The sequence below is a fragment of the Paramisgurnus dabryanus genome, chromosome 8 (assembly GCF_030506205.2).
Source record: "Paramisgurnus dabryanus chromosome 8, PD_genome_1.1, whole genome shotgun sequence".
NCBI lineage: Eukaryota > Metazoa > Chordata > Actinopteri > Cypriniformes > Cobitidae > Paramisgurnus > Paramisgurnus dabryanus.
In genome coordinates this window covers 13,813,507-13,825,529 of record NC_133344.1, presented here as the reverse complement: position 1 = coordinate 13,825,529, position 12,023 = coordinate 13,813,507, and the positions used below count along the sequence as shown (strand labels likewise).

At 35.0% G+C, this 12,023-nt stretch overlaps 1 protein-coding gene across 1 annotated transcript; it reads left to right on the top strand.

Moving 5' to 3' along the window:
- Positions 1-2,217: 2,217 nt before the first annotated feature.
- On the top strand, positions 2,218-6,874 carry LOC135770343 (uncharacterized). The gene is made up of 8 exons (XM_065280056.2): positions 2,218-2,479; positions 2,585-2,881; positions 2,958-3,005; positions 3,824-3,871; positions 3,960-4,092; positions 4,914-4,961; positions 6,433-6,452; positions 6,579-6,874. Exons 1-6 carry the CDS (start codon positions 2,347-2,349, stop codon positions 4,951-4,953), a joined length of 699 nt encoding a protein of 232 aa, XP_065136128.1. The 5' UTR covers positions 2,218-2,346; the 3' UTR covers positions 4,954-4,961; positions 6,433-6,452; positions 6,579-6,874.
- The last annotated feature ends 5,149 nt before the right edge of the window (positions 6,875-12,023 follow it).

Here is a 12,023-nt window from a genome sequence, read left to right as displayed (position 1 = left end):
ACTTACACTGGCCTACAGGTACCACACACTTATTGTGTATATACAATTTGTACTGTAAGTACAGTAGTAATTGATATTAGTTGTCATATATGTACACTATAAATACCTGTCCTTTACCCTAACTTGCCTGTAAATACTAAATACTTAGATTGTACATTTATTTGTAAGTACAGTAATTTTTCTCGTTAGTTACAGTATACCTACACTATAAGTATGCATATGTTATCACCCAGTACTTACTTAGAGTTACATAATAACTACCAAGTATGTACTACTGGTAAGTACAGTAATGATACCAATTAACTACCATGTAGATACCTAAAAGTAAGTACCACACATTTGTCGGTAAGTACAACTTATTTACCATATATGTACAAGGTAAGAACACATACTGTAAAATACAGTGCAACCATACAGCCTATCAAAATCACAACAAATACTTATTTGACCTGTATAATGCAGTGGCAAGACAACATAAGGGCCGGGGTGGCACTGGCTCACCCAGATTGATGGCTGGCCTACCCAGTCAGAAGAGACACGAAATAGTTTCATGCATAAATTATAATCACCTGTGTCGTACTTTGTGTATTGCTGAAGAGGCCCAGGAAAAGAAATAAAGGAAGAAGATAACTTTGGCAGACTTTTAAATTCCAGGTGTTTTATTTTCACCAGCTGTGTTCGTTTAGTGCTCGCTACAATTATCAAAAATACTCAAAGCGGCCTTTACACAACATATAAAAAACACGACATCCGGTGAGCAGCAAACAATAAAAATCTTGTTCTGAGGAATAAGCCTATACATGTGGTCTCACCTTAGACCTACACACAACATCTCGCACTTTCTTCACTTCCGCCCTCACAAAACTTTCCATAGGAAATCTTCCCACCAACTCAAATGTATCATACTATTACACATTTAAGTGAAATCACTTCACAGTAGCATTCAGGTCAAACTCTGTGCACCTTAATGGTAAAACCCAGTAATTAAAGGACAGTACAAGACATTCATGTTATTCCTTACTCTCAATCACAGTCAAGTTATTACACAAAATAAACAATAGGGCGAAATATCACCCAATACTATTTACTGGTGTTTCCTGGGATGATAAACTCTCATTATCTGTTTAATAGTAATCGCCCAAATACGCATCATTCAGAAATATATAATTATTTCTATAGAAAGTTTATCATTTGCATGTGTTTCTAAATTTTGCAAATGTTGACATTCAAGCCATTTTAAACAATTTGAGCCCAAGAAGATGGCATTTTCTGTACGCACACGTATGCACATACATACTCAAATGGACACACACTCATAAGCACACACACAGAGACACACTTTTCAAAAAGCACACAGCAACAGCATTTCTCAGAATTTTAGCACGAAACCAGAGTAGGCTACTTCCCCCTTTTAACTGGGATAAAAATTGGTGGATGAGAGATGTTGCAAAAAACTGTTATCGGACAAAGGTGAGGGACAGCTATATAGAGACCTCTTTGCACTGATTGGTTGGATTATATGACTGTGCTTCTCTCTAACTTAGTTAAAAAAAGTAATTTGTTTTGCCTTCCCTGAAAATCAAACCAATGAACTTGTTTAAAGTTTCAATCTCTTCTGGTTGAGCTTCAGGAACTTAATGTTTAATTGTCAGGTTTGACAGACAGACATACATTAATATTATCTAATGTTTTTCTCACAGGTGTTCTGCTGTATGAGACTTTGGCATGGGAAGTGAGAATGCCAACAGAAATTCATGGCCTCAGAGGTTCCTGTCTGGTTATACCGTGCTCTTACTCTTACACTTCATACCCACCAACTAACCCACGTAGAGTTGTGTGGTATCAGTATGTGTCGAAAGGCTACCCTATAGTTTGTGATCCCTGGTATCCAGACAAAGTTATTGACAAGTTCAAAGGAAAAACTGATATATATAGGCCTACAAACTCAGATCAGGATTGTAGTCTGCTGATCAAAAGCGTGGATCCGTCCCACAATGGAGAAAAAATATATGCATGGATTGACCCAGAAAATATTGGAAAGAACACCTATAAGTTTTATGATGTCACCTCCACGATTATTGTTGACAGTACGTTAATACTTCACATGTTCTTTTAATCTAATATTTTGGTTTTAAGTGTCATTACAGCTGTATCATCGCTTGCCTAACTGTAACATTTTTCTCTACTGTAGCAAATCCACAGCAGCCCATCATTAATATTTATGGAGGTGCAAAGATCGGTGACAGCATTACAGTAGCGTGTTACACCTTACACACCTGTCCATACAGAAAACCAAACATCATTCTGAAGGGTATTGAAGGATCTGATCAAATAGATGATGTCCGTATGGAAAATGGTCAATGGAAAACCACTCGGACACGCACCGGTGTTGTGAAGGCAGAACGGTTAGATATTGAGTGTAGTGTAACACATCATGGAGGCATAACAACAAGAGCTACGAAATCACAAAGTGCAGAATGTAAGTAAAAAAATTACATGCTTTTTAAAGCATATATCTATACTTGCCTTTACTTGTAGTTTTAAAATACTGTTTGATGTTTGTGCCAACTGCTTATAATTTCAGGTGTCCATTATAATATAACCATTGAGCCTAAACAGGCAGCAGATATCATAGAGGGTGTTGATATGAACTTCACTTGTACCGTCCACCATTCCTGCCTGATGAATCCTCCGATCCTCTCCTGGAACTATGAGAACATGCCGGTCAAAGATGGAAAGAAACAACTTACAGGGTTTGAATTGGCCACATTTTCCACCATAACATTTTTGGTGGAAAAGAAAGACGATGGGAAGAAATTAATCTGCACTACAAATATTTCTGGACAGAAAATCACAGCATCTGTCGACTTACATGTACAAAGTGAGTGATTTCAAGACATCATATACGATGTTTACGATTCCTCTGTGTCTTTTTACTTATAGATTTTTGTCTGCAGATTCTTTTATAGAGTCTCCAAAACCAGTGACTCCAGTCCAGAATAAATGTAAGTGTTTCACATTTGTCCTGTAGCTATTTACATGATATATACATCATAATGACCAATAAATGATTTCATCTTTCACTTCCTTCAGTGCAGTGTTTCTCAAAGTGTGCTGCGGGCCCCACTGGTTAGGGATAGTAACATTACAAGTGGAGTGTGACAAATTGGAGTAAATTTAGTCATTTTTGTGCACATCTCTAATTCCTTTATTTATTGACCATACACTCAAAACGACACATTTAAATATAAGCCTAACTTAAAACAGAATCAGACTGTGAAGAAAACGTAACGTGAAACCATTGCCCACAAGAATGAATTTACATCAGAATGTTAATTTAAGCAGAACAAAAACTTTAATGTGGAGAGGCGGTATAGGCGGTAGTGGTATAAAAGTTAACAATAAATATATTGTGACACTCAATCAAAAGAAAACTGGAGATTCGACACAAGCTGAGAAAACCAAGAAAGACAGTGGAACTCATCAACCAAAAAGCCAGCCAAAAAAGTGTGTTGACTTGTCAAAGAAAAAAATGCAAAAGTTGTATTATTATTATTTACTTTTGAACAAAGTCTTATCTCATGCAAAGTGATAATACATTTGCATATTTTTTTCTCTATTGAAATTGTTAAATGTAATATAAATTTCAACAGTTAAACTTAAGCCTATTTGAATACCATTTTGTTGGGGCGATTGAGGACAGGTGGGGCTCGAAAACCCTTCCCTACTTTCAAAATGGGAAATTGCAGAAAAGGTTTGAGAAACATTGCTTTAGTGTGTGTGATTCCTCTGTGTCTTATTATTTATATATTTTTGCCTGCAGATTCTTTTACAGAGTCTCCAAAACCAATGACCACAATCCAGAATAAATGTATGTAATTCACATTTGTGCAGTAGCTGTTTACATGATATATACATCATAATGACCAATAAATGATTTCGTCTTTCACTTCCTTTAGCTGTTTCCCTGAATGAAACCAAGTTGAGGACCTTTGACATGAAGACAACTGGGCTTTACATTCTAGCCCCTTCATTTGCTTTGCTTCTCATTTGCATATTTGTTGGAGTCATCATATACAAGAAGTGTAACAGGTACATGTGTGTTACATCAGGGTTACTTATGAAAAGTCTGAATTAAGAATTGATCATATACTGATATGATGTAGTTTCGTTGAACAAGTATAACTTCATACTGTCTTGCATTTCATGTGCTTTATGATGATCACTTTTAAAAATAATTATGAAAATATAATCACATTATATTTTCCTAATGATTGAAATGTATTGTTTGTGAGAGCGTGACAGCATCACTTCAGCTCTGGTTAGCTATGTTTATGACGAATTTGTGAATAATAGCGATATAAGAACATGCCTAGAAACCACTGTTGGCCTTAGCAACCATTACCTAAAACAGTAGCACTATAAATGCTCTGACATTTGTGGGTTGCTTAAAAAAATCTGCTGTTTTAAAAAATATATACAATAATGTAAATGTGCAGGTAGGTATGCTCATAAATAGATGTTGGATGACGCCTTGTATTTCACCCTCCTCTCTCTCTGCTTCTGCCCAAAATTCCCAGAAAGAATTGGAAGTAAAAGTTCATTAAATGCAGGACAATTTAGGTATAGCTATGTATGCATTTGATACCAATATGTACCTTTGAGGTACTAATATGCACTCTTTAGGTACAAATGTGTAATTTTTGAAATGTTACGGCCCAGTGGCAGCTTGTGTACCAATTCTGTGACCGTAGGTCAGAGAGTGACATTCTGCATCTGTGACTGATTTCTTATAGTAATTTCTTTGAAACCATACGTTTTTTGGTTTTGGGTTAATAAAAAAACATACAATATCATACTTATATCATACACCTATCTTGTAGTGATATAATTGTATGTTTTAATGTTCACAGGTCAAATGATTTGCGTGCAGCTGTGGCCCGTATACAATAACCAAAGAGGTAGGGGAGAGCAAGGGCGAAAGTACAATTTATAGAAAAACTTTTAAAAGACAATGTTTTAGACAGATACATATTTTTGATGTTGTCAATGACTCACAAGTGTGGTCTATCAATATTTTTGAACAAATCTAAAACGGCTTCAGTATAATTTCACTTTGAACATAAGTAGCGCATTGTTATTTTGACCCTGTCAGCAGGGACGAAAGTAACACACATGTGGGTCAAAAGTATAACACAACAAAACAAAGATAATTTTTTTTGTTACACTTGTCTGTATTAAATATAAATGCCTATGACCTTGTTTATATATAACTGCAAATATATTTTGTCATTTATCTTTGCAAAAAATAGTGAAATTACATTTTCATTTTAAATTTCAGTTTTATCAAATGTTTCAAAAACAACCTGATAGTACAAACTTGAATTGTTGAAAATATTTTTTAACAGTTTAAAAAATATGAATTAAATTAAATCAAATTAGAACAATATAAATTTCCAACATAATGCAACAGTATTAATAGCAGGAGAAGAGTTACAAGTGTTACTTTTGTCGTGACTCAGAGAATTCAAACTTCAGGATGTGTTAGAGCACTAAATAACCTGTACTGTAGATTGATCAGTACTGAACACATGAAACCAGAAACACAACACGTTATGAGAGAAAAATGACAGCAAATCAGCTTTCCGGACCTGTCAAGGGTTGCATGATAAAGATGCTGTCATAGTTTGTAATGCAAATGTTATCAGGGCTTTGGTCGGCGTTACTTTTGCCCCTATTGTATTTGTAAACCCAGTCAGTCTCTAAAACTGTAAACTGTAAGAAAAATTGTACAGTATAAAAGTAGATTGAAGTAACTCACATTGTATTTTAGATAACATCTTCATAATTTCCTAGCATTTGCAGGAAAACCTTAACCTATGCGTTCACTTTACTTAATCATGCAGATTTTTTTCTATTTCAAATAACGGATTTGTTATATATTGTTATAACCATGTTATAAGTTACTTATTATGACTCATAATACAGTTATTAAACTCTATAAATGCATTATTGATGGCTTTAAAAGTTTCAAATCAGCTTTACATTAAGCAGGAGAAAACACAGAAAAATTGTCGGACAACATAAGAAGCAGAGAAAAGCGGCTAAGATAAACCCGTACTAGCAAATGTAGTAATGATGTAACATAGAAGAGAGTTCTAAGTTGAGCCAATGTCTCCTGACAACGGGAAGCAGTCGATGGTCGCCGGGCTCCAGACATGCTAACTATTGCGGCATAAGTATATTACCCAGATGAATTATGTAAATGCTTCGTTCCGGACAAGCATACTATTGCGGCATTTACTAAAAAATTATGCGAGTGCTTTGTTACAGAGGAATGTATTAAGTTTATACTTAAATTGTTTTCTTAAAATTCATTGAATGGTTTATTAACTTCCTCTTCAATTGTTTATTGTCTCCTGGGCAATTTAGTCTTTAGAAAATCCTGCACTGTGAGTATAAACCTACCATTATATTACTTTACACAATTTTAATGAATTAACAGTTTCTGACATTAAATAGTGTCTGCAATGTTATTGACTGATCTCACCTCTGTGTCTCTGAATTTATACTTTAAGTTGGAGGATTATGAAGATTATTACGCCAATATAGAAGATCTCAACATTCATGGAAACGTCTAAGGAAAATGCTCAATATCACCTGCAAAATGTGCTCAATAAAGTGTTTTAAACAGAAAAGAAAATAGTCAACATATATTTTAGTTAATATTAAAAAATACTTTATCATTTCATGGAAAATAGCATTAATATTTTAATTTACATGCTTTTAAATTATACGTCCTATTACTTTATCTGATTTGTGTGGCATTTGGATCTCTCTTTGGCTTGTCAGTTCTAATGAGCAATTTGGCTAAGCAAACAACTTTGACAGTTCACTCAAAAAATAAAATTATGTCAGAATTGTCTCACTCTCATGTTGTTTTAAACCTGTATGAGTTTCTTTATTCTGTTGAACACAACAGAAGATATTTTGATAAATGATGGTGAGCACACAGTTGCCCTACCTTACGTCCACAGTAATAGTTTTTCCTACTGTACTACAGTATGGCAGTCAATAGTCTCTTTCACACAGTAATTCTGGAAAATTACCATGAATTGACCAGAATGAATTTACCAGTAAATACAAAAATGTCCTGTTCACACACGCAGTGACGTTCCTTCTTTTTACCAGTAAGACATCATTCACACATCAGTATCAAAATACCGGTAAATTTGTTGAGAAAGTGGAAGTTGAGATGGCGAGCTCAGTGTTGTAAACAATCCACGTTGTTCATATCCACGGTCCGTATTTTGTTGTTTTCATGTCTGTGGTAAACGCTGACGGTCGCGGAGGTTGTTTGTGACCAAACAACATTGCATTAGGCGACGTCAAACCGAAAATGCGTCTTAAACAACAGTACTGTTTGCACATTAGGCTTCAAAGAGGGCGTGCCAAGGACGTCGGCAATTAGATGGAAAGCTGTTTCAAACAACTTTGGTGAAGAAATGTGTACGTAAACTGTTAATCAGCATGTGTATGGAAACGTCTGTAAACAGTGCAGGGTTTTAAACGTTTTGATTCTGTCTTTAGTGTGTTAAAAACTGTCTGTGCATATAGAAGATCTGTAAAGTTGCAAATAATAAAGTTTCAAACCCAAAGAGATCTTTTTAAAACGGCTCGTTCAAACACAATCCTGCAGTTGGACGTCATACTGCAGGAAAAAAATTGCATAACACCAACCTAATGTATACACAAAGAAAGAAGGTGTAACTTTCATTCACAATGTAATATTGTTGCTGGGACCATGTCGTGGAGACGCTGTGTTTTTGCTTGCAAAAGACAAACAACTTAGTTTGGCCTACTAATAGAGGAATCAATAAGAAATCAATGGTTTAGTTTTATTTACTGTTCCAGAATAGTACAGCTTAAATGTTTGATTGTGTGCTGCGCATTTATTTGTTTCCTGAACATGGGAGAGTACAAGACTGGATGTGCACAAAGGCTTTGTCTAAAAAGTGGAGTAATTCCACTTAGAAGAGCAACAATAATGTACGGTATGTGGAAAATAATGTTTTTTTTTTTTACTTTAAACCACGCAAACACATTACAATTAGCAAGAGAATATTGGCATTTTAAAATATTTTATTTTGTGTTCAACAGAATGAAGAAACACATACTGGTTTAGAATAACATGAGGGTGAGTAAATGACAGAATATTTATTTTATGTATACAAATTATGTATCATTATATTTGAAACAATTCTAATGCTGTTTTACCTAAGAATTTAATGTAAATACATCAGTGGTGTAGAGGTGCCTGCAGTTTTTTTTTTTTTTTTTTAAGCGTCCCAGCAATAGATAAGCGCCTTTTGTTATAAATATATTTTGCAAGTAGATCACCACAAAATGGGCTAGTAGTATTTTCACTTAACATCTGATGCTTGACTTCTTAGAATAAGGATCATTATGAAACTAAAGCCACAAAGAGGTGCAGATTTTTAAGAAAATCGGCCTACTGACTCACAGACTATAGGTATAGACAACTAATTATGAATTGTGAGTAAACCTTTTTAGTCTGTCCATGCATTAAAATTAGACTAAAACTATTCTCTCACCTTGCACATAGTCTGCTCTAGTTTTTCTTGTAAACTATCTCTTGGAACAGCTGATTTGCAACAGATAGTGTAGGCCAGACTGCAAACATTATATATAGGGGGACAAATATTACAGGTACTGTATAGGCCTAATAGATTCATAAATATATATATTTCCATATTTTCCAAACTATAAGTTGCTTCAGAGTATAAGTCGGATCAGTCAAAAATGCGTTTTGAAGAGGAAAAGCATATATAAGTCGCACTTGAATATATGTCGCATTTAATAAGAAAATTATTTCACAAAATCCAAGCCGAAGAAAAACAGACATTTAATCTGGAAAGGCAAGTTAATCAAGTAAACAATAGCACAGAACAGCAGGCTGAACAGATGTACATGTTAAAGTAAAGTAAACAGTTATTTACACGATACACAATAGCATACAAAACATACCTGAGAGGTTGAATAGGCCAAATTTACACGACAAGCCAAACCAAGTTCAAAAAGGTCCCAAAGTCATTCCACATCACTGAATCCATTGAATTACATAAATACAGGAGCAGCATAGAGCGGACTCTCGCGACTGTAGACGGTAATGGTCTCTCTTGGTTCATATGAAATCATTTTGACTTAAGTCTCACCTGACTAGAAGTTCCAGGACCTGCCGAAGACAATAAACGTGCAAAGAATATATGTATATAGCCATGGCACTTATCTCATTATGCCAATTATATATAGACTATAATGTTTAATAAAATAGTGTACAGTATATTACCAGCAGTCAATCAATTACAACCTAACTATAGTTATTGTATTTACTAGCTGCTGACCTAAAGGTGTTCCTGAAACAACTAGTTTGATATTTACAGTACATTCCCTTTTTCTTTTGGAGCTATATTAGAATCACTCACCTCACCCCGCTGTAAAAAAAGTAACTTTTACTTTGAGTAAAGTTAAAATGCCCTACTTTTTACTTGAGTAGATTTTTAGACAAGTAACTTTACTTAAGTAAAATATAATTAAAGTAAAGTTACTTTTACTTGAGTAGAATATTTTATTACTCTTTCCACGTCTAATCATCTTTTGCCTAAGTGTAACATTTTCCCCTAAAGTAGCAAAGAAAGACGATGGGAAGAAATTAATCTGCACTACAAATATTTCTGAAAAGAAAATCACAGCATCTGTCAACTTACATGTACAACGTGAGTGATTTCAAGACATACACAATGGCCCTCATTTATCAAAAGTACGTACACCAAATTTCCAGCGTACACCTGGCGTACACCCAAAACCACGGTGACTTTGAGATTTATCAATATGGACGTTGGCGTACGGCACGCTCAAATCCTACGCCTGCTCAGGAGGTGGTGTACGCACATTTTGAGTTAGTGCAGAAATGCGCAAACACTTCCTAACACCCCAAAACGAACTGACAAACGAAAATATATGATATATTATGACCCACTGTAGAAAAACAAAAACATAGTAATTATAAACTTCAGTGTTTATTTTTATGCAACATGTACTTCAATGTTTAATTTGTGAGACTTTACCGAAGCATTTGATTTGTAGGCATATTCCTTCAGTTGAGAGCCTGGGCGCTTTACCTGACGTTTCAGGGCAAAGCATGTGAGCGGATCGGAGCGGAGCCTTGAGCGGTGCGGTAATATTACCATCAAAGCGCTTCTCTAAAAATTCTGGGCCCGGTTCCCCAAAACGTTCTTATCGCTAAGTAGTTCTTAACCTATTCCTTAACCTCTCTCTTAACTCTATGGCACGGTTCCCAAAACGTTCGTACGCTAAGTATATCTTCTGTAAGTCACACTTTCGTAAGGTTGGTCTGGACCATTCGTAAGCTCTCTCTTAGCGTTGTTTGAAGGCAAAACGCTATCGCCGCAGTCTTTAGAAATCAGCGCAGCGCAGTACAAGTCAAACTGTGGTATGGTGACAATGATTTTATGATATGGACATTTTTAAGACTTATAATAAAATATGTTTGCAATGGATACAGGACTATTTATGCAGTTGACTTTATTTGGTATCAGAACTAATGAATCAAAGACGGCGCCGGTGTTTGTTCCTCATTGAAGTCTGTTCCCTCTATGTTTATAGCGTTTTCATCACGTTACATTTATAATTTATTTAGAAAGATTAAAGATTAAATTCAATTGGTTATACTAAAAAGCAATAATATCATATATTCTATTATACAATTTATTAAATATTACATATTTGACAGTTTTATGTCTTTTAACATATAGCCTGTCTTTTTCCGTTTTTCTCTCTTCACTGTTTGTTTTAAAACTGTTATGTTTCCATACATTATAAATATATATTATACATATAATATGATTCATACTGTAAAAATAATCTCAGTAGCCATTAAAACTTTCAATGTATATAAAGAATAAATGTATAATGTGATAAAAACGCTATAAAAACACTGCACTAAAGGTAAAAAAGGGGGACAAACTTCCCCGTAACACCGGTAACCCCATAACCGTTAGTCCATGGCAATTTTTTTTTATTAGGCAACACTTAAAACCTTTTGACAATTTGCCTGACGTGGCTAAATAAAAAAAATTGCCTCCCAAGACAACCAATTATGGAGCTGGTGGATCTTCTCAGACCATATTCTCTATCTAACTCTCTCTGTTTATTGTAGATATTGTAGGTTGTTTTTTATTGAAAACATTAGTGGCAAGCAATACCGCATTAAACAGAGGTACTACAGCTGCTTGCCAAGTAATTCTGATTGTAAAGTACCTTACCTTTAGTATAAAAGTATTATATATTTTTTTTAAGTCGTTAAACCCACATCAATAAGCGGCACAAGTGGCACAACGGAATAAGCAGGGTGGATGATTAGCGAGGGATACCCGGTTCGTCTACCCGTATTACTGACAATCTGATAATTTAATTAATAGTCTATATTTTACAGATAACTAAACTATGTTAAAATAAATGTTACTGGAATAATTTGAGTAATGTTCCATTTGTATAGAACGTGTTGTCGTTCTTAACGCTGTAATGCACCTTCACGTGAAGTGGAAAATCGATCCCTGAGAGATCGATTGCAAATAATTCAGCACCTTCACTTGGGACAGCGTCATTGTTACGTCGTTCTTAGAGGCAGCGTGTTAAGAAGCTTCCTAAGAGACACTTCGGGGAACACACTTAGGAACACAAACAACTTTGGTAAGATATATCTTTTTGAGTCTTCTTAGCGCGCTAAGAGTGAACGTTATCGGGGAACCGGGCCCTGCTCGCTCAGCACCGCTCGTTGAACCCAGAACGCCCTTTAATAATTTGCTAGTTCGAGAATCTGTAAAAACGTCTAGCAATAAGTTATGGAATTCAAGCCTTCTACATAAATGTAAAGTAAAAATCAAAGTTAAGATTGGACAGGAAGAAAACATTGAAAAGAA

Bases quoted from the DNA above. Each gene is read 5' to 3' on its own strand.
- LOC135770343 (XM_065280056.2), top strand. From the start codon at position 2,347: ATGGAAAATGGTCAATGGAAAACCACTCGGACACGCACCGGTGTTGTG. The intron at 2,480-2,584 runs GTAAGTAAAAAA...TTATAATTTCAG, and splicing joins GAAATCACAAAGTGCAGAAT to GTGTCCATTATAATATAACC. The intron at 3,872-3,959 runs GTATGTAATTCA...CACTTCCTTTAG, and splicing joins GACCACAATCCAGAATAAAT to CTGTTTCCCTGAATGAAACC.